Below are 23,291 nucleotides of genomic sequence, written 5' to 3' on the forward strand. Positions count from 1 at the left end.
GTAGCATACTCTCTAAAATTAATAAGAGCTGCCTAAGCAGTAAAATGTTCTGTATTAACATAGAATTTGAATAACTTTGTGATTGTTAATAATTCTGACTTTAGAACTTACTCCATTGCATCTGCCATTTCTCATTCATTCCAATCGGAATAAAAATTCGTCATGCCTTTTAGATTTCAAGTATTATGCGCAATGATCATCATACATTAAGGCAAAGTAAACATATTAACAACATAAATGTTTCAATAGAAAATCTAATAAGAATACGAACGAATTCAGATCGTTTCGTTAGTCATTAAGCTTATCGGCAAATTTTCGTATTGCTAATAGTCGAGAAATGCAAAATATTAAGAAGTCTAGTGAAAAAAGCAAATTTTTGTTTGATTAAAATATTCCATTCTCTTTCATGATTTATGTAATAAAAAGTAAGACGATTAATACAAGTTTGAAACTTTCTTGTGGTGTATAGTGACAACTTTGTTGAGAAACTGATGCCCAAAAAATGGTTTTGATTATTTCACATTTGAATCGTACTTTCTTGCTATGAATTATAACAACATGAATGAAAAATCTCTAATCAATACCATTAAGAATAGAATATTACAAACCTTCTCAATTCTAAAATTATAATATCGCATATTCGAAGTAAACCGAAAATAAGCCGACATACTGTGTACAGTAAAATGTTTAAGTATCGTTCGAATCTATACTGTAATATTTCGTTTCATTTAAAATAATACAAAACTGCCAATAAAACATTGTAAAATAATATTAAAAGATCAACCAGTTTAATACATGCGCCACATATAAAAAAAAAAATATATATACATACATACACATATACATATATACATATATATATATATATATATATATATATATATATATATATATATATATATATATATATATATATATATATATATACACATACATATACATATGATATACATATACATACATACATACATACATACATACATACATACATACATACATACATACATACATACATACACACATATACACATGCAATCATAAACGTGTAAAATGTCTCAAAGGATTATCATTTGTTGCAATATATGTTTTTAATAAGTATTGAAAATTTAGATCGCTCATCGTGTCTCGTTCTATATTATCTTATCACTATTGACACCATTCATTTTTATTTAACGTTTCGCATTCTGGCAATAATAGTTATTTTTTAAGTTACTTATACTCCATAATTAATTAGAAAGACAAAAATTGGAAGAAAATTTTTTTCAGATAGTCATATTAGTACAACAACTATCAAAATTTGGAAAAGAAAAACTCAAATGCCAAAAAACGATTACGAACTTATGCCGACGATGTAACAATATAATAGTAAATCGCGCTACAATTATCGAAGTGAAACGGCAAAAATCAATTACGACTGCCATTGGAAACATATGCATATGAGTACGCGCGTATCGTTTATCATAAAGTATCTAGGTTTTTGTATGATTATATCATTCTTGATCGATCTTACGTGTATACTGCTTTTTAACTTTCTTATTACTGTTTTTCTGTATAAATATGTATTGTTGTTAAATCATGCAAACCTCGTTTGTTTAAAGTCCTTTATCAGCAACAAACTGACGTTTGCAACGTCCTCTTCTCTATTCATCAAAGTAAATAAAAGAGTAGAGTTTACAATGTCGGTGTCCTCTTCTCACACTTAAAAGCTAAAACCTAAAGCTGCACTCTTATCATTTACCTATGTATATTGTACAAATAACTAGCATTTGACGCGACTGTTTGCTAGCAATTACTTGCTAAACCGTTTACATTTGTGACATTGTGTATAAAACTCTATTGGAGTATATGCTTACACTGGTAATTCTTACTTTTCCTCCTGTTTTATGCATTTTATAATAGTAATTATCACGTTTTCGCTCTCTAGGCCACACAGTTTGGGTGCCAAAATTTGTTAACGACGTTGCACGCGACTAAAGCATTTGGAGTGTTTGCAGAATCGGGCAGGACCCGAGAGGCCAGCTGGGTTCATCCTCACTAGACCACATTTGTCCGTCCGTGCTCATAAGCAAAGTATCATAAGCTTCTGTGCCGGACGCGGCGTATCCGTGCCCAATGTAAGACCAGTCGGCTTCTTAAGATAGACAAACAAAAAACTAAGAAGAGAAAGAAAAACTAACGGAAAAGAGGAGACTTCCCTCGTGTCTTTCTTTGCATTCCTTCGTAATACTCCTTTGAATTCATTTTCTCGCTCTTTTTTTCTTTAGAAGCTGACTCGTAATATTTTTAAAGTCTTCTTTTTATGAACGAACGAAGAACTTTTCGCACGATGAATATTTCATTAATTCTGCCTTTTATTTGTTTCATATTAAATCGAAGCAGTATACTCTTACTAATGTCAATAAATTTAATTTCCTGACACTTTCACACGGCAGTGCCATGCTCGTAATGTAGTACTTCGAAATATCTTTTGCAGCCGACAGAACGACGAAATGCAAAGCAACGCAACGGGGAAGGACCTTCAAGTTCCTGCTGCCCGTTCTCACTGCCCTCCTTTTGTTTCATAAACAGTACGATAAGTTTTGCGGTATCGTCGTGAACATTGTATATACAGTATGTATAATCACCTAATATATTTTGACGGTACCGCGATTGCGGCGACAGTACATATCATCGACCGTCGTCGTAGTTTCTTTCGCTCTTTTGGTTCAGTGGATAGCAACTGGACTCTGCTGGACGCATACTCCAACCATAGGACTGTCTTCCCTTTCCGGGTCTCTCTGTTTACCGGTTGACACTGTCGACGGTTGTCTGACTATTCCGTGCGCATCAGTCGTCGGATAACCGTAATTGTAGAAGTTCTGCTGTTGTATCATCGGTGAAGTCATCATCGCAGGCAGATGGGGTATTCCAGGGAGAATTAGGCTATTATACGATCCAAGAGAGCTTTGTATCAGGGAGCTGTCAACAGACTGCATGGACATTGGCCCAGATGCAGACACCCCAGTGGTCGAAGTTGACGGATAGCTTGTTGTTACGACGCGCCGATTACCCAAATGCCGAGGCGAAGATTCACACTCCATCGGTTGATAGCCACCAGGGAGACTCGATCCTTGCATTGGATTGCCACCGTTACCGTTTCCCTGTCCTGACATGGTTACCAGTCCTAAGACATTAAAAAAAAGTAGCCTTAGATCGGAGAACGATACAATAGAATGTTTACACTAATTCAAAGATCATTCAATGAAGTACTAGCTTTTACGATAGAACAATACTATGGGAGAGTTAAAACAAATAAAAAAAAAACTACAGGGGCACATTCCAGGCATTGAACTTAACGTTTTGCTCTTTTCCTTTTTTCTTTAATTCTAGTTGATGAACGATTTAAATATTTTCTTTTTATTGAAATTTGGGTATATTGGATGGTAAATTACTAGTACGCTATTTTTATGCATGATAGAATATATTTCCTTGAAGTCATAATTCATCTATGTAAAGTTATTATTTATTAAGAGAGACAATTTTGAAGAGTATATTTGATAACTTCTTTAGAATCATTACTTCTATAAATTTCTTTTTTAAATTTTAATAATATTTTTTAACTGTAAAGCTATAGAAGTGAATAAAAATATGAAATATTGAACTCTATTTTACTACTTCATTTTATATTACTCAGTTCATATAATTTAGCATTCAATATATGTTGTATGTAATTCGCTAACACCTATAGAAAACAATCATATGAATTATTATTCTTTGAAAATATTTAAGTATCATTATATTATAAGTATCTGAAAAATAAAAAATCTTTAGGAAAAAATTAAATTTATAAAATAGTTTATATTAAATTTAAACTTTTATTTACTCAACCTATCAAAATTTATATATATTTATAATACAATCTTGCGTACCATCTTTCCTATGACCAGGCAGTAAATAACTACTGTACCTAGAATTAATTCATTATTCTATATAACTTTTCTTTAAAACTATCTTCAATTTATATTTGTTTGCTAATAAAGTTAAATATACACATATTAACGGTTGGTACTATACACATCGGTATAATGTTCCTTATCATATACATAATATCATCATGCTAGTATCCATATGGATTTCTAGAATGTAACTAGGAAACGTGTTTTCGTCCACTTTTATGTTAATTTTGAGAATTTGTAATATGTGTTATCAAATTTATGTTGGAATTATAATATAGTCAAAATTGGTTGTAACAAGTACCAAAGGATTGATCAAATTTCTTGTCGTAATTATTACTCATTATATCAATGACGAGTAAAATCTACCTTCTATGACTTTTAATTTTTAATAACATGTTACAAAAATAGATTTAAAATGCAGAAACTTTATTAGAAAGAACAAAATAATATAAATACATATTTACAAGCTACATATTATTTGTATTGCTATGCTTGTCTAAATTATAATACACTTAATACTGAAAACAGTACTAATTAATAATAAACACGATCTCAATTAGTGAGTTAAAATTGTTATTTATTTCAAAGAACTCACAATACTCATTGTAAGAAAATTTGACTGTATTATAGTTCCTGATAGTTTCAATTTACAATACACAAATAGTATCTTGTTTCGTAATCCTTGTTTTTAATCCTATATTAAGGCTTATCTATTTTGAACTAATAAAACAATGGGAATTCAATACTTATATATTATGAAAACAAATATAAAACTGATGTTCAAAAACTAAAAAGAAGAGAGATATGAATGAATCTGTTAAAGTTATCCATACTTTTACAATAGAAATGTCTAACATTAATTAATACTACATATGATTTAAAAAAAACTCTTTATAAAATATTGATTATATATTTAAAAATGAGAATATCATTTATACTACTACAATCAGTTACAAAAGGATGGATGAAATATATTGTAATTTAAAAGATGAGGAAAATGACTCAAAGTGATAAAATTTGAACTCAAATAATTCCACTTTAATAACTTTTTGATTTTTATACTATGTTTAAATGTATTAACTATCTCAGCAGAATTACTAAAGTATATTTTAGATAAAGACAAAATTTGTATAAAGAATTCAAATTAATAATGAAAAACTTTAATCTGTTATTATGTACATTTCTTTGTTTTTAAATTATATTTTAAATTTGTCATTTATAAAACTATCCACAGAGAAAATAGTAAACAAACGATCTGATAGAAAAGATGGAATTTTATTAAACTAGTAATAATACTAAATTTCACATATTAATACAAGATATCCCTCACTTTGGTTTATTTTTGATTAAAATATTTAAAAAATAAAAAATATTGAAATAAACATAAGGAAATTATAAATTGATTAACTTATTAACAAAAAATAATATGTAAATAATTCAGAAAAGTCTTAAGAAAACGTATTAGACTTATGTGTTATTAGTTAAAAATTAAACTAATATAGTACATGTTCTGATTTAAAAATATTTAATACGTAGAAATTTGAAAGACTGACATAAGAGAATACTAAATCACTATACATTATACACTGTATTAAAGCTATTAATTACTTTACAGTGTGCCAAAAGTATTAAAATTACCTTTATAATACTCCTTTCATTTTTAAATAATTTTTTTTTTCCTAAAAATACTAAAAAGTTTATTAATTTTTATAATAATGAACAGTCTAGTACCATTTTTCATAGTACTATAAACTATTACTTATAACTTTTATCTCTTCCAATTATAATATAAAATAGAATATTAAATTAAAGGGGAAAACACTGTTAAAAGTGTATAAACACTCTTGTACATTTTGTTTGAGTACAAAGAATAAGAATATTTCTAAGAATATTTATTACAATTATAAGATACCATGTTTATAAGTATCAAATGAATCTTTTTACAAACTGAATCAGAATTTAATTTATTTATAATTTAAAACTTAAAAATTAGGTTTCTATGTACTTGTGAAAATTATCTAAACATTTTCATAATTTACAGAAAGTTGACATTACAGTGTAGTGTCAAATTTGTATTCTTTTATAAAATTACAAAGATAAAAGGGTTTGTTATAATTAACTTTAAATAATTAATATTATAATGTCATTAAAATTTTTATTTTTTCTAAGTTATAGAAACAATTCAAAATGCTGGAGTATTATATTAGTTATTTTTTACAGTGCAAGCAATTAAAACTCGTTTATATTTTAAATTTTAGTAGTTATAAACAGCTACTTTCATTATGTTTTTATTAGTATTATTGAATTTAGAAGGCGATTTTAGAAGTAAACAATACTTGATGAAAAGTGAAACATGAAAGTCGTATTGGATATAGAATTATTACTAGCAATTTAAATAAAAAATGTGCTTATATTTTATATTTGACAATAAATTGAAAACAACTTGATATTTTGAAAGCGTCAATTTATCTGTACTTGTCAATAGCTAGATAAAGCACCAAACTTTTTTAAAATACTCTTCAAAAATTGTTCCACTTTATATTCCGAGATTATTCCACTGCCGTGAAGTATCATACTTTTTGGGACACTTGGTGGTATACATATAGAGAACTATGATTAATTGCATGTTGAATGTGATCTATCTTGATGAATATTTATTTATATACATTTATCGTATACTCTTTTTTTATCCTAAAATAAGAATGTTCAATATAGAATGAAATTATACCACAAAAAAAAAAATAAAAATGGAAATTAAAGGGATAGATGTGCACACTATGGATTGACAAAGTATTCTTTGTATGTATGATAAAATTTAATGTAGGACTCGCATATATATGATGATGACGCACTCCTAAACGTGCTATATGCAAGCAATTAAATCATGCATGAAATAAAATACAAGACAATAAAGTAATTGCTCTACAAAATAAAAAATTAATTAACACGTATATGCAATTCAAATATTTTTAGTTGGATTATGCTCTTCAAACAAGTAACTAAAATATTTTGTGTGTGTGCGAACACGCACACAGCACACAGAAGTAAACCATACCACATCTGTGTTACGTTTGGTTATTTACTTATAATCCAGATATAAAGTTTGAAAAGAACATATTCCAGCGATGATATTTGATATTTACTGTTTTTAAATTCTAATATAGCACGTCATATTGACAAGGACATTCTTAGGTAACTAGGGTAGTAATCTTATAACAAATGTAGAAATTATGGAAGATATATTGTATCGAGGTCTAGAGGCACGGGCAATCAATGTGAATCCGTGTCTCGTTTTAAGAGTCGGAGGTGCGAATTTCTTTTGATCAAGCAAGCAAGGCTCCGCATATTATGTCCGAGGTTAGGATATGATTACCAGGGACATTGTTAGTCTTTTAGCTTGTAGGATTGTTTGTTAGACAGAACTTACTTATGTTAGTAAGTAAGATTAGGGTTGGGGCCTAGGACAGGTCGTCGCCGCCCCGCGGATACGACAGTCATCGAGCCACGTACTGTCCCCCCATCATATCTACGGGCAACAACAAGTATCGTTTAGTTTGCGCAGAAAATAAAGGATATCGATAAAAAATATACCTTATATCAACACTTCTAAAATTATTTAACTAATTATTAAAGATAAAATAAAAATAAAGAAATATTCCTCGCACTTACTATCATATGATCAAGAAAATCTTTTGAAAATATAAGTATTTATGTTTTATAAATGTAACAATTGCCAATTTTCTATCTACTAGATTTATTTTTACTTTTCTTTAACAAATTATAATATAAGAAAGTTTCTTATTTTCTGCACAAATTAAAGCCTGCCTAAATCTTCAATACGATGAAGCAGTTCCTTAAAAAGTTTATTCATAATTGACTTGACTTGATATTAATATGTAAAAATTGAAGTAAGAATTATTTTTCCAGAACATTCTGGTTTAGATTGTATTTAAAATAAAAATTAGTTACATAAAACAAGAAAATTTCACTAAACCTTACAAAAATTAAATAATACAAATAGTAATTAACATTTCTGAAACTCTCTTAACCATTTCATTGAACCTTACCAAATATGTATTATTTAACAGACAAATTTACAAATGTTTCATATGTACTGATATCATTACATTGCAAATTTATCATATTATTAAATGAGATAACAAAAGTTGTGTACAAAATGAATATTATCCATGAGTAAACCTAAGTGGTACATAACATAACTTTTAAAGACCTATGTTTGTATGTAGTATTTAATTGTATAGTCAGTACAATTAGATATACCTTATATTTTATAATAATATCGTATTTACGCGTACGCTTTTTCTATGAAAAATTTTGTAGAAGTAGAAAAGAAGATATGTCCTTAAAAAATACTCTAATTGGATAATATTTTCATGAAAAAATTGAATTACTTACATAGTATTTATGGTACATAATCGAATAATATCCTTTTATTAAATAAATTGAAATTTGTATGGTATAATTTAAACTCTAACAGGAGTGTATACTTAAGAATACTATTATTCTAAGCGATACGACCTTAATATTTATGAAATATCTTAACTAGGAATAAGAACCAATAGTATTGATCAACATTTTAGTTTTAAAGGATAATACTTTGATTCTGTTACATGTGTAAAAAGTTCCATTAAGTAAAACAATTTATACGTCACAATAAAAGCACTTTGGTAGCTTACCATGATCCTGGCTCATCGATACCACTGCCGGGCTCGTGTTAGCACTGTTGGCAGCAGCAATATTTGTGTTGGTCCCCTCGTCGGCTGTTCGCTTAAAGAAATTGTGCTGAAGTGCATAGTACGGCGTCACCCTTGTTTTTGGATCAAAGTCCAGCATCCGTAGAATCAAGTCTTTGAATTTGAGGTAATCAGAAATTGAATGACCAGGTTCACCCATCCTTCTACCACCAGGGCCTCCACTTTCGACGCCTAAGATATCGTGCAAGCGTCTAGTGCCAGGAGGTTTGTACTTTTTACCATCCTTAGATTTTTTCAGCACATACGAGCCATCCGTGGGGACTTTGTCAAAGTATTTCCGCGCTTTATGCGCTTGGTCCAATATATGTTTCGGCGGCATTCCTAGTACTTCTACGATTTTATTCATTTGATCGACCTGTAAAGAATAAGAACAAATAATATACGAATGAAAATGATGTTTAGAAAATAGTTACACAGCAAAGGATCATCACATATAAACGAACATTGTAAATGATAATTTAAAGTTACCGATTAAGTAACAAAATTTAATTAATAATTAAGTATATATACCGAAAATCTAGGATCCATAAAGAAGTTTTACTTCAAACCTTATCCAGCAGTATCTTGGTTTTTTCAGACTCGAGATTATGAAAATAGTTTAATTTTTTTACTCAAGGTGTGATATTTGCAAGGAGCCAATGTGACATGTTATGTATTGGTTTTGATGAGACTTTGTAAATAGATAAAGAATCAAAAAGTATTTGACTCTTATTCGACTGTTTGCTCAGAAACTTAATAGTTTCATTTATTAAAAACTAATGAATCATAACATATGTATGTATATAGAGCATTTTATTTAAGTTGAAAATGAACAATGAAGTAAAAAACTAATTAAAAAAAAAGTACAAGTTTTTCATAATTTTGAGAGGAAATGTAAATGGCATTATTAGTTTTTTGATAGGTGGACGTTTTTAACGTCATTTTGAAATGAACTTGGATTTTTTTAAATGATTGCAAACATGTTTTATTTTCGAATCTTACTTTATATAAAAATATGTGTAACTTTTGTCTAAAACAATTTTTTGTAAACCACTATTTTTAAAGATTTTTAAAAAAAGATCTACAAAATTGTTATAGGACATCATAATAAATGCTTAAAATGGCGTCCTACAGTTTCCAAACATTTTATATGCGTTTCATAAATGATTGATGCACAGATAATAAAGTTTCTTATTCGATACTTTGATCACAGACGCTTGTGATTAGTTTTTTATATTTTCTGTAGTAGTGGGTGGATCATGATATATCTTTTCTTTTAGGTAACTCCATAAAAAATAATCTAGCAATATCAGATTAAGTGATCTCGCTTGGCAGGGAACTGGAGTCCTTATTGATTTGTATTTAATCTCGGTTCCATTCACAAAATTGTATTGAACTTTAGAAATTATTTTTGGAAAGTTCTTAATCTAAGGACACTTTATATGAACAGAATTTATGACGCTTTAAAATTTACTGAATACTCATTCGAGGTATTTTAGAATCGCGAGAATCTGAATGAATACTCAGACCTGGGTTGTGAATAATTACAGCTAACACACGAACTTCATTATTTCCGTCTACAGATGTTTTTCGTCGTATGCACATTTTCGTTCCACTATATAGTTTTACTATAAGTTTGAAAAAACTATAAAATAAATGTCAAGATGGATCAACATTTCATCTTGATTCACAATAAATAAAAAAGATTGTAATGTTTCTTACAACTGTTAAGTATTACATAAAAAACTAATAACTGCGTAAACGTGGCTAACGATACAATATCTCCTATACAAATTCCATTTTGATTTGTAACTCTTAAATACAAGCTATCACTAACTGTGTTTAGATACAAGTGAATAGGCTGCTTCTGTAAAATCAATATAAAACAAATAGCAAATATGAATATTAGATAGAGAAAAATATTGAAACTCTTTGGATTTTAGCAAATAATCATTTTGGAGGTGTTCCTCTAAATATTTTAGAAAATAGAAGTTTTAAAAAAATTTGTTTTAGACAAAAGTTATGTATATTTTTAAATAGAATAAAATTAGGAGATAAAAAATATAGTATTATAATAATTTAAAAAAATCTAAGTTGACCTTGAAATAACGTTGGAAACGTCCATACATTAAAGAAATAATAATGCTATTTAAATCTGCTCTCAAAATCATGAAAAAAATATCTCACCTTTTTTTTTTAATTAGTTATCTATGACTCGTCTATCTCGAGATATTTTGTTGTATTAATTTAAATTGAATCCCCTGCGTATAATAAATAGAAAAATATCTAATAATTTTAAAAAGTATAATTAATACAATAATGATTACTTATAATTAAAAATACGTTTTACAATTATTCTTTACCTATATAAACTAAAAATATTCAACAATCTTCAATGATTAAAAGTGATTAAAAGGAAGAAAAAGATGAAGAGATTACCAAAAAAATAATTATGTAATATTACTTTCTATGGAAATTTCAATAAAATGTGGGGGGAGGGGAGTGGAAAGAACAAGAAGTTAGAAATTTTTTATTATAGCTGATGAGTCTTATTTTCAATTGAAAGAATAATGATGTCATAAAGACTTGAGGTAACAGAAGGTGAATTATGATGAATTATGAAGGTGATTAATATTTCATAAACTATTGAGTTTCTGAGTAAACAGCTGAATAAGATTTAAATACTCTTTGGTTCTTTATCTACTTCTAATGCCTCATTAAAATCAGTACATAACACGTCGTGGGGTCCCTTTGTTAGTCCAACGTTTATATTAAAGTGATAAAGAAATGCACACGTGTTAAAAAACATATTTTTTAGTAATACTAAATTGACATGAAGACAATACGTTTTGAAAAGTGTGGGAAAGTCCCTAATTAAGTCCTTAATATTTTTCATACTAAAATGATTCGATTACGTTTTCTATAAAAAATAATTGATCGATGATCTAGTTTCCGCAAGACCATTTACCAAACAGCTTTCGATCGTTTTCAATATACATAAAATCGAAAATAAATTTGAAATAAAATGTAGGAGATTCGGAATATATAATATATAATATATAATATATAATATATAATATATAATATATAATATATAATATATAATATATAATATATAATATATAATATATAATATATAATATATAATATATAATATATAATATATAATATAAGAATCAAACTAAAAATTATTGCATGGATATAAAAAAAAGTACTATTTGCAAAATAGTATAAAATGTTACTAGTCATATGAAAAGATTGTGGAGATATGATAATAAAATTTACAAATTCAAAATCAGTTATAGAACTTAGGAGAAAAACATAGGAGTCCCTTCATTATTTCTTAGATACAATGTAATAGCATAAAAAGAAAATTTTGTCTTTTTCAAGGTCATATCAAAGTTAGCTTTGTATTTCCTAAGTAGAATATTATATTTTTGTTTCAGCACCATAAAAGTGATACAAAAACGCAGTAGATACATTACTTTAAATTGATGTTGAAGCAATTCAAAGTCATAGAAAAGAAAAAATTGTTAAAACACATGAATCAAATTTTTCACAACTTGATGTAATTTATTTATAGGATATGATTGAAGTTTCCATCATCAGCTCTCAAACATACTATTACTATAGTCTATCATTATTAATATCTAATACGATGGTAATTTGCTTTATTATACAGGGTGGATCATTTAAATGGGAACACCTAAATATCTTCGTTATTTATGGACACAGGAGATGTGATTTTTTTACGAAAATGTAAGGTCATTGATTTGTTTTTAATCCTTGCACTGCATAACAAAAAATCCAACAACCTTATAAATCATACTGTTATGATGATTTAATTTCAAGAAATTTACATTAATATGTTTCTCGTCGTTGAGAGTATTCATAAACATTATTATTTCAAATGAGTTATTAACAGATATGTCATTAAATGTTATGCAAAATATGTGCTTTCAGTATGATAGGTGTTCAACTCATTATTCTAGAATATTAAAAATACAGCTTGATACTCAATTCTTTGAATATTGGATTGAATAAAGAGGAACAAAGTAGTATAGCCAGCTTGTTTTTCATTGCATTTATTCCACTCATGGATTTCTATCTATGGAGAAAGTTAGATTAAGAAATATTGTTTATTTTAATAAACCTACAACACCGAAAAATAAAAAATTATTGCAGTATATGCTTCAATTACGTTACAGAAGTTAAAAAATGTACAGAAATCATTTATAACGCGACTCAATTATTGCATTAACGCGAATAGCCACAATTTTGAACACAACATGTAACTTCGGATCGTGTAAGTAAAATGAAAATTTCTTGAGATTCAATGATAGGAACAGTATTGTTTATAAGGTCGTTGGATTTGTTTTTTTTTTGTTTAATGCCTTAAAAGGATATCGAAAAAAATATTGGATGCCATTTAAAAAAATATTGACGATCTTCGATTCTCGTAAAAATGACTTTAGACAAAGAATAATGTTACATCATACATGTCTCTTGAAACAGTGCAACTTTGCCCTGAAGTGTTTTTTCATAGAATCATAAATAACGGAGATATTTAAGTATTCTCATTTAAATAGTCCATTCTATATATTAAAAGCGTGGAGGCAAGTAAAAGGTCAACCAATGGTTTTGTAACAGATGGTTTTATAATAGTAACTAGCAAGGGAAGGATCTCAACTATACAACATCAATTTCAACGATGTTTTATGAGATGATAGAGTATATATCATTAAATACATTTGGTAAATATTAGCCATAGTTACTCAATAGTCTTAAAGATATAATTAATCTAGCTCTTGATGTACCATGATTATAAACTTTTTGTTGAAAAACTGAATGACAAAGTAATATGTTACATGGTTTGTGAATCGAAAATTCCGGAATCGTATCTCGATTGAAAAAAATTGTTTTTCTTCCTTCTGTATCTCTCTTTTCTCACGATTATTTCGCTGTAGTGATGCAGTGTACGATGAGATGACTATCAGGATGATAATTATTGAATTAGAAAAAAAAAGAAAAAAATATTCGAAATCTGGATTTATAACTAAGAGTTTATAACTATGGTATATCAAGAGGCATGTATCTTTAATTACATCTTAATAACTATCGAGTAATTACTGTTAATATTTACCAGATATATTTAAAGATATGTACTCTATCGTCTTATAAAAGATCGTTGAAATTGGTATGGTACAGTTGGGGTCTTTTCCTTGTAAGTGTAAGAGTTGAAGATAGAAGTTTGGAGCATCCTATAAATAAAGCAATCCAAATAGCAGAGAACTTGATTCGTGTGTATTTTAAAAATATCTCTTTTCCTGGGACTTTTAATTGCTTTAAAATCAATCCAAAGTAATGCATCGAATGTATATTAGAATTTTCTTTGTGGCACTGAAACAGAAGTTTAATGTTTCATTTAAAAAACACAAAATGACCTTGATGTATGACTAAAAAATTTTCTTGTTTTTTTTTTTTTTAGAAAATGCTCTGTTTTGACGAAATTAAAATATCAAAAACAATATTAATTTCATAAATACAGTAAATAATATTTGTTTAATTTCCTGGTAATCTAAGAAGTTCTGTCAAACTAGTTTGATTCTTGTGTTTTACAAATATACTATACATACTTATTTACTCAGATGACATTTATTGTATTTATATATTCTTGGTTTAATAAATATCATTATAATTATTTTCATCTTGTACTATATGTTTAAAAGTTTAATGACTTTTTAAAAATATTGTGCCATTTTCATCAAGTTTATACAAATTAGGTATATTTTTAATAAATGCGAATACATATACTTGCCGCATTGAATGTTATCAAAAAATATTCTGTTTACCTTTATCGTTTTAATATAAACGTTATCGAAAGCGTCATGCGTCGACCACTAAAGTTAAACTTTTATAAGCATGCATAAAAAAAAACGTTCTACAGTTTTAATTGTATGAAAGTTAAATAAATTAAGTAAACGAATATTAGTAATAAAAAAATAAATAAACGTAAATTACTAAATAAAAAAATTATAATGTATTTAAAAGCCTCTGATTTAGTAATTATATTATGTTAAACACTAAACCCATCGACATTTCAGTTTACATATTCCTACCTAGTTCAGTTTACTTAATCAAATGACCAGTATTTAAAACAACTTATAATTCTTAATATAGAATAAAGATAATAGCCAATTTGACAGTGAAAAATATAGTTTATATTATTTAGAAGTAAATAATGTACATTGTATTAGTTTTCACCGAATTTTTTTCAAATAGTCTTCAGGATTGCACATTTTTCACATACGTATTTTTTACATTTTAGACAGATTTTGTTAGCAAGGTATATTCACTCAATACATGCCCAATAAACCGAACAAATTTGATATCAAATTTTGGTTAGCATCCAATGTAAATAGCAAATATATAATAAATAGCTTTTTATATTTAGGAAAAGATAAAAGGAGAAAACTTTCAGTCTTTGCAATATCACGTGAATCTGTACTTATATTTGTGATTGATGTTACTTGATCTTCTTTGCCTAGTAGTTACTTTTTTTGATATATGGCGACAAGCAAGTTCTTTCCCCAATTGAAATAAAAATTCTTGCCTTGAAACTGCTTCTCTCATGGGTTTTTTATACAAAACTCAAGCATTGAACTTGGCTAAGTCCAGGATATTGAAAAATACCTGTAAAGGCCATTTTCAAGATTTAGATTTTATCATATATTTTCTGGCCATTTGGTTGGTCACATCTACGCCGAATTTGGTGTTATTACATAATTTAATTGTCTCTGGTAAACGGGCATTATTTTCTTCAACTTCTACGGAGTTATGCTTTGAACTAAGAATCAATATTTTTTTATTTGGTTTAGCTTTATAAATTGTCAGAGTACAATTATTTGAAAGATATAATTTTGTTGAAAAACGTGTCAAATTGTTCTGTTTTGCCAATTTTTGTTGCTCCGAATGCGCGACAATTTGCGCGAATTGTTCCAACAATCGTAGTTTTCTTTGCTAAAAGTTTAGATGCTACCGACACGCTTGTAAAAGAATTGTCCACGATTATATTTCTTCCGCATCCTGTGTACGGTTCTACTAATTTCAGAGTGACAAACTCCCCAAGTGGAACTGAAAGTTTTCTCCTTTTCCCAAATATGGAAAGCCGTTCATTATATATTTACTATTTGCATTGGAGGCTAACCAGAAATTAATATCAAATTTGTTCGTTTTATTGGGCATGTACTGAGTGAATATACACCTTGCTTTTGTTGGAAACAACTGTTCGTTGATAGTAATATATTGAAAGATATAAATCGTTCAACCGGTCAAATGTTCGGTCGTGGTAGGTAAGACGAACTACACATTTTTTTCAGCAAAAACTGACAAAAAAAGAAGTAAATATTGAGAAATGTATTGTGAGTATATTTTAAAAAAAGTCGTGGAGTTTAAAGGCGATATAATTACGTTGTATTTAGGAAATTTTTATCGAAATTTTAAAAACGGTTATTTGACCGGTCATGTTAGGTTTAGTGCTATCGTTACAATGGTTAACATTAAAAATCATGAATGAAAACTATCGGAAAAGAATACTTAAATTATGGAAGAATACACGGTTTTTCAATATAACATAATGTTTATTACCTCATTGGCCCCACTGAACAGAGGTTCTCCCGTATGCATTTCAACTAAAATGCATCCTAGACTCCACATGTCTATCGCAAGGTCGTAAGGTATTCCTAATAGGACTTCGGGAGATCGATAAAACCTGGATTGAATATACTGATATATCTGAAAATGAAATCAGTAAAAATCAGTTTTTCGACATTTAGAAATTGTAGGATGCTATTACACACTTACTCTCTGTCCAAGTTGACACGAACTACCAAAGTCCACTATTTTTATCGCACTTCGTTTGGGATTGCACAAAAGTATGTTTTCAGGTTTCAGATCACAGTGAATGATGTTCAATTCCGGTGTAGACAGGAACAAAAGGGCAGTACACAGTTGCTGTGCAAACTTCCTTGTTAAGTTCAACGACACTCCTCGAAAATTCGTATTTCTAAGTAGATCATACAGATTATACGATAACAGTTCGAATACCAGACATAAGTGATTTCGCCACATAAAATGCCTCTTTAGCTTAACTGTAATTTAAAAATTTTCTTATATAGCTTCGTTGATATTATGATAGATTGTGACAAAATATTATTAATTCTGAGAAAATTAAATGATATAACAACAAACCTATATAATATTTGTTCTCGGTATCCGCTCTATTCATCATTTCTAATAGCCTCACTTCGATTTGCGCTTGATTTAGAAAAGGTTTTTTGTTCTTGATAATTTTTATTGCCACTTGCGTTTGTTCTTCATGATCAAACGCTTTTACTACTTGGCCGAAACTGCCTTTACCTGCAAGTCGAATGTAAGTGCAATAATGTAATGTTTTAAAAATGTTTTTATGTTACTTTGCGGTACCAAAATTTCTATTTTCTGAAGCTGTTTGATAGCACAATATCGCAATAAATTATTTAAAAGAAATTTCGATTCTTTACTTATTAAATAGAATTATACGTACTAAATACGTATATATTTTAACGCAATGAAAATTAGAACAAACTTTTAATTACTGGTAAAGAACAAGAAAAACAATTTTAACTAATGGGAGTTATTTATTGTCATTAACGATTCATTGAGGCTTAGCTAAAATAAACAATCAAATTCACAAATCAATAAAACAATAAACTATATATAATCTTTTACCTATTAACGAATCGATCTCATAACGATCGAGGAACTTTTCCCCATTCTTGATAATATAATCATGATTATCGTCATCCCAGCCGTCGTTGTACAATTTTCTTTCCTTTTTATGGGAACCATCTTCTCCTTGCATTTGTTGCGCCCTTCTTTTTTTCTTAGCGTAATAAACCTGTAGGCGTAAACATAAGTAAATTAATAAGTATAAGAATGTTAAATTGTATATCAAGATTAAACAATTTCTCTCTTTCAACTTTTATATTTTTATATCGATTCAAAATTAAACTATTGATTTTTTTGCACCAAATCATAACATATTTTACATATAATACTTTCGTTCTTTTTAAATCAATGAAATATAGAAAATTAAATTAAGGAATAATCTTATGTGTATCTAAATCAATAATCGAAAAAGTGAAAACGAAAAAGTGGATAAGTAGTAAAAGAAAAATACAAATATAAGTAAGTTGAATGCAATTGACAAAACAATACAACAAAAAGTAATAGAAACATTTGAAAAAAGTATAAAAATATAAAACGACTATGAGGTTAAATGAAAATAGACACGAATAAAGTAACGGGAGAGGAGAGGAAGATGCAAGTATAGAAAAAAGAAACAATATTTTACAGTTCTTTTATCACTCAGTTCATTAAATTAAATCAAAAACACAGCTGTTTTTTTTTTCAGGATCATACTTTGAATGTTTATTGTCAAAATTTGTTAGGGAACATTTATGAAATCGGCTTAATACTTATATACGTATAATAAAAACATTCCTTTTGGGGACAGAAGTAGAAGAATTTCGTTTATTTATCCACAAGTTTTTTAAAATTATTTTGTCGTACTAACAAGAACAAACTATTTAATGTAGTGAAAATAATCATCATAACATAAAAGTTACTTTGAATTAACAAAATGTGTTTAATAATTTTTTTTTTCGATTGTTTGAAAGAAATACCTGTTTTTAAAAATTGGAGAGAATTTTTAAATTTAACTAAATTTAAAACATAGTCCTACTTTAAATTTTCGAAATTTTAGAACGGAATGGCCCATCCTCGATATTATTCTAGTCTTCAAAGCCTAAAATATTTATTATTCAGTCTTTCTCAAAAAAGGTTCGCCGACCTCTGGTTTAGTATATACAATGGTGTAATTTCTTAGGAAATGAATCATTTCAATATACAATAGAATATCATACAGCGAAGGGATCAATTGACGAAGAACACGCAATACTATAGAGAGTATATTTTTTAAGATCGACTATTATTTTCTGGGCATTTTATAAGCTATTCAGCACGCATCTAGCTAATACAAGTAATTCACACATTTTCTGAACTAACGATTCGGTCAAACTTTCAAAAAATGCGCGCCCGCCCGCGCGCGTGTATTGAGAAAAGCACAGTAATTCTGGCCATCCTTATTCTTCAATACAGAAAATACGTTACTTCACAATTTATGCCACTGCCACCTATAGTGATGCGACTAGTTAATATTCATCGTTATGATTTTAAAACAATCTTTGGTTTAAATTACTTTCTGAGTGCTTATTTTTGTATATAACCTTATTATAGTGGTTGATTTTTAAGCAAGGTGAGTTAGTAAAATATCTGAACATAATATGTGAGATGATACCAGTCAATCCACCGGCTTAAATGCCATGTACATCTAAGTGAATTACAAAGAAGGATAAATGAAGTTACGAAAACTTATTAAAGGTCATAAAGGTAATCAGTAAAGAGAAAATGTCCATACATAAGGCAATATGGTTATCTGGAATACTCTATTGTACACTTGAAGAAGGAATCTAGAAAAATCACTGAGCACATGAAGTTCAAGATGAGATATCGCAGAAGGTTGTTATATTTGTAATTCGTGTAATAATTAAGCATGTTAAAGCAAAAAATAATAAAATTTGTAATTAATTTAACAGTTTTTTTATTTACCTCTCTTATCAAGAAGAATCTAGAAATTAGTTTTAAGGCTTCGACGATTTTGTTACAACAGAAATTTATGTTTACTCCGTCATACTAATCAAAATTAGATACTTAAAGCTACTATTTAACATAGAAAAAACTAACAAATATGCGACTTGTTCAAAGTTTACAGCACTTCTTGCTTAAATAGCTGAAATTATCCTAGTTTCACTTAAAAAATAATTGTCTTCATTGATATGTACGTATCCATAATTTCGCTCTACTTCTCTCCATCTCTATATATAATACTAAAGATGAGATTAATGAGTATATGCTAGTAAAAATAAATCAACGTAGGAGTAACTTTATTACTTCATAAATGGGATAAATTTAGCATCAAAATTTATACAAATAAATTGATAGATAGTATAAGTAGTGTAGTCTTTTACAACAATTTGATATATGTATAAGTATTGACTCTCTGTAAGAAGGCAAACGAGTGTTTAGACTCTAACTTCAGTTACAGTTCATTACTTCTTCTGATCACCAAAGGCATTGCTCGCTATTGGCCGAAGATAGTGACGAAGATTGACATCGACCAATAGCGAGCAATGTCCTTGATGCTAGGAGAGCTAGTGTACTGTAACTGGAGTGGGATTATGAACACTTGTCCGCCTTCTTCTTGCAGATGAACGGTAGTTACCATTAGATGAAAAAAGAATTTCCTTTTTATGTTTATTATATACAAAAATATGTAAAAATAACGTAAGAAAATACGATACTCCTTATACTTAAATTATACTAGGTTGAATAGAAATTCCTTGCATTTTATTTAACGAAGAACAAAGCTACATTGTTTTAAAAATAAACATTTATTTAATTAATTATATCATTTTCTTTGCTAGATACTGCTGTTTGTTAACGATCAAATAGTTTCACACAGATGTATAAAAAAGATTGAGCTTTAAATCAAGATAACTTCGAGAATTTGAAATATTTTGCTATTCAAATTATTTTGCAGTCATCTAAATAAATAATAATCGGTGTTATTATACTGAGATAGGCCCAATCGTTCTTCAGAAAGAGAACTCCTTTTCTTTTAACGATTTTCAGACGTTTTCATTGGAAGCACTCAGTTACTTGCTGTAATAGCTGGCAGTAAACATTAGAATTGTTGTTTCGGTTGTCTAGGAGAAGCTCGTATTGAATTATTTGTCACACGTATATTTGTTACGAATATATATTTTATCACACGATATTTCTTTTAATTTTTTAGGTCATAGCGGGTTAGTTAAAAATACAAAAACGATCTACCGACAATGAAACAAAACGCGAGCTTGTTAATAAATATAGCCAACATGGAAATGACGTTTTTCCCAAACTTTTTTTTGCAAGGTTCCTAAAAGAAAAAAAAAAAAACTGTTGCGCCAAAGATAAGTGGTAGATTTAAAATAATATTTGCAAAATATATTCCGACAATTGTTAAACTTCGATGATTAATGTATGAATAGAAAAAAGATATTTAAGTTATCCACATTTTTCTACACCACAAATTGTCCTTTGTACCCTCTTAGGGATCGTACGCTTCACTTTGGAAGACACTAATCTACACTATCTTATAGAAAACGTAGAAACTTTACGTTGAACCCAATATATATATAATATATGTATTTCATTAAATATTCATGGACGTTGTACAATGTTACATAGATAAGATATCCTAGAAATGTCAGCTAATGTAAATACTTTTACATTAATTTTCGACAATTTTCCTTATTACGCATTATTCACTTTTGTTACTTTATTCTTTCTTTCTGTATTCACTTACTGTACTGTTTATCTGCACACTTGTTTCTTATTTAATCTCTTTTCACGGTCTTTTATCGCACTGTACCGTTTTTATCCTCTTTCGTTTTAAACGATAATAGACTAGAATTGGCGAATGTAAAATATATATAGCTAATATGTCATTCAAATTGTTTATCGAAACACTTGTGTTTGTGCAGCATCGTGCATAATACAAAATATAATCAGCAATAGTAATATAATTTGTACAACATTAATATGTTTGAAATAGTTTTAGAAATGTTTTCTATAGTAACTTACGAACGATCTGTGTAAACTCTAATAAGTAAGTGGAAAAAAATATAAACTGATACTTCGATAATACTGTTTCCGATTTCAAGTTTATTGAGAAGGGTGACCAATGAATCATGGAATTTATAAAACGAAACTAAAATTAAAGTTACAAAAAAAAAAATTATTAAAATGTAAAACAATCTTTTACCTCATTGATGTGCTTGTAAGTTTTTATGAGATCGACGCTGAGTTTCCTAAGGGGTGCTGTGGCTGGATCACGAAACCTATGAGGTATCCTGGCTTGCATGGCGTGAATATCCGCAGGAGTTTCTTGGGGAACCCCACCGGTCCCGCCACCGGCACCGGCCCCCCCGCATACCGTGGGGGGCAGAGGCTCCTCAGCTACTAGACGACCGTAAAGGGGTGCGCCACCGCCGCCACCCCCACCTCCGCCCGTTCCCGCCCTCCCGCTTACTGAAAATTAAGCACCATACAATTAGTCACAATCATTGACACCACAACTATCGACGGATTTCGGAATATTAAGGTATATCTCATACGTATCTCGAACAAAAACAATCGACGAGGAGAAAAAGGAATTTATAAAATTGATCACACGCGTTTAATAGAAAAGTCATAATCTCTTCAGGAATCGTGCTATGGAATTTAAAGTAAATTTCATTACGAAAGCAGTTGGAACCAGTCAGTTTGACCGATTGGTAAATTTAGTGTTAAGTACAGGACAGTGTTTCGTTGCTTTCGTTTTTAAGGTTTGCAATTATTATTCAATTCGCGTCGGATAGCCGACCTGTTAAAACTTAATATTTCGCCAAAGTTAACTTTGGTAAGAAACGCATCTAAAATTTCGTACATTATAATCTTTTAAATGGAGAATGAGTTTGCAACTCGTATCTCTCTTAATTGTTGACAACTATAAATTATTCGATACCGAACGCTAGCAATTATATAACAGTTCATAATTAAAGCAGAGAGAAGCTATAGAGGCAGATCTGTCCATTTCGCTTGCTGCACGAATAACTTGTTGTGAGGGATATATCCATTGTTTCGCTTCTTGAGGATTTAACCGATTAATTCAGATCTAGTGAATCACGGATTATTAAAATTCAATTAGGTCTCAATACTAGAAAGTATTAGGTCCACTTAAAAGTAGTTTAGTCACGGTATCCAGAACACGTATGCACGATGTTACGGTGCATGTGATTGAGAATCCACGCAACGAGGTCACGAAGTCTAACACAGGTCGTGCGATAACCAGCACGCATTCCGCTTCATTCATGTTTCCTGATATAGATTGACTTTCACCCATATACAACGATTCTCTAAAACTGCCCCCAGAGGGTATTTGTAAATGTACACCACCTAGTCTTTCGCAAACAGCTACAAGCAACCACAGCTTCTACTGTGTAAATAAGACGTCGCGATATTTCTTTATTTATAGAAAGATACTTATCGGGCAAAAAATGACTCCTTTGTTTGGGCGATAATTGTTGTCCCATATTTCGAACTTCTTTCAAAATAATCTACAGAGAAAAATCATTTCGTAGATTGGAAAAAATTAGAAAAGTGTCGTTTTCATTTATTACGTAGGATATCTATTAGAAATCTATTTGTTTCTTTGATCTTGCTCTTGCTGGTATTGATACACTATTAAAATAATGAAAAGGAAATAGATCTCTTTTGCTTGAATTTTTATCACCGATTAGATGTACGTTTACAATGTTAATGTTTTAATAATAGTCAAAGGAAACTTTGTACTAAACTGTCGAATTACGAATTTTTCTCTTGATATTGAATAAAAATAAGGCAACGTTTGCCCCAAAAT

General features: G+C 29.0%; 1 protein-coding gene across 1 annotated transcript; it reads right to left on the bottom strand.

The window, feature by feature from the left end:
• Positions 1-1,063: 1,063 nt before the first annotated feature.
• Positions 1,064-21,886, bottom strand: Mnb (minibrain). Its single transcript, XM_076315634.1, has 7 exons — positions 21,657-21,886; positions 17,459-17,627; positions 16,940-17,107; positions 16,553-16,839; positions 16,337-16,483; positions 8,633-9,065; positions 1,064-3,163 (listed from the first exon to the last, which is right to left on the bottom strand). The coding sequence occupies exons 1-7, from the start codon at positions 21,753-21,755 to the stop codon at positions 2,706-2,708; spliced, it is 1,761 nt and encodes a 586-aa protein (XP_076171749.1). The 5' UTR covers positions 21,756-21,886; the 3' UTR covers positions 1,064-2,705.
• Between the last annotated feature and the right edge of the window lie 1,405 nt (positions 21,887-23,291).

Source organism: Ptiloglossa arizonensis, chromosome 7 (assembly GCF_051014685.1).
Source record: "Ptiloglossa arizonensis isolate GNS036 chromosome 7, iyPtiAriz1_principal, whole genome shotgun sequence".
Lineage (NCBI taxonomy): Eukaryota > Metazoa > Arthropoda > Insecta > Hymenoptera > Colletidae > Ptiloglossa > Ptiloglossa arizonensis.

Excerpts from the sequence above, each read along its gene's own strand:
- Mnb (XM_076315634.1), bottom strand. The coding sequence starts at position 21,755 with ATGCAAGCCAGGATACCTCATAGGTTTCGTGATCCAGCCACAGCACCC. Across the intron at positions 17,628-21,656 it reads CTTACAAGCACATCAATGAG|GTTTATTACGCTAAGAAAAA; the intron begins GTAAAAGATTGT and ends TTACGCCTACAG. Across the intron at positions 9,066-16,336 it reads TGTTCAGTGGGGCCAATGAG|GTCGATCAAATGAATAAAAT; the intron begins GTAATAAACATT and ends TATTCTTTACAG.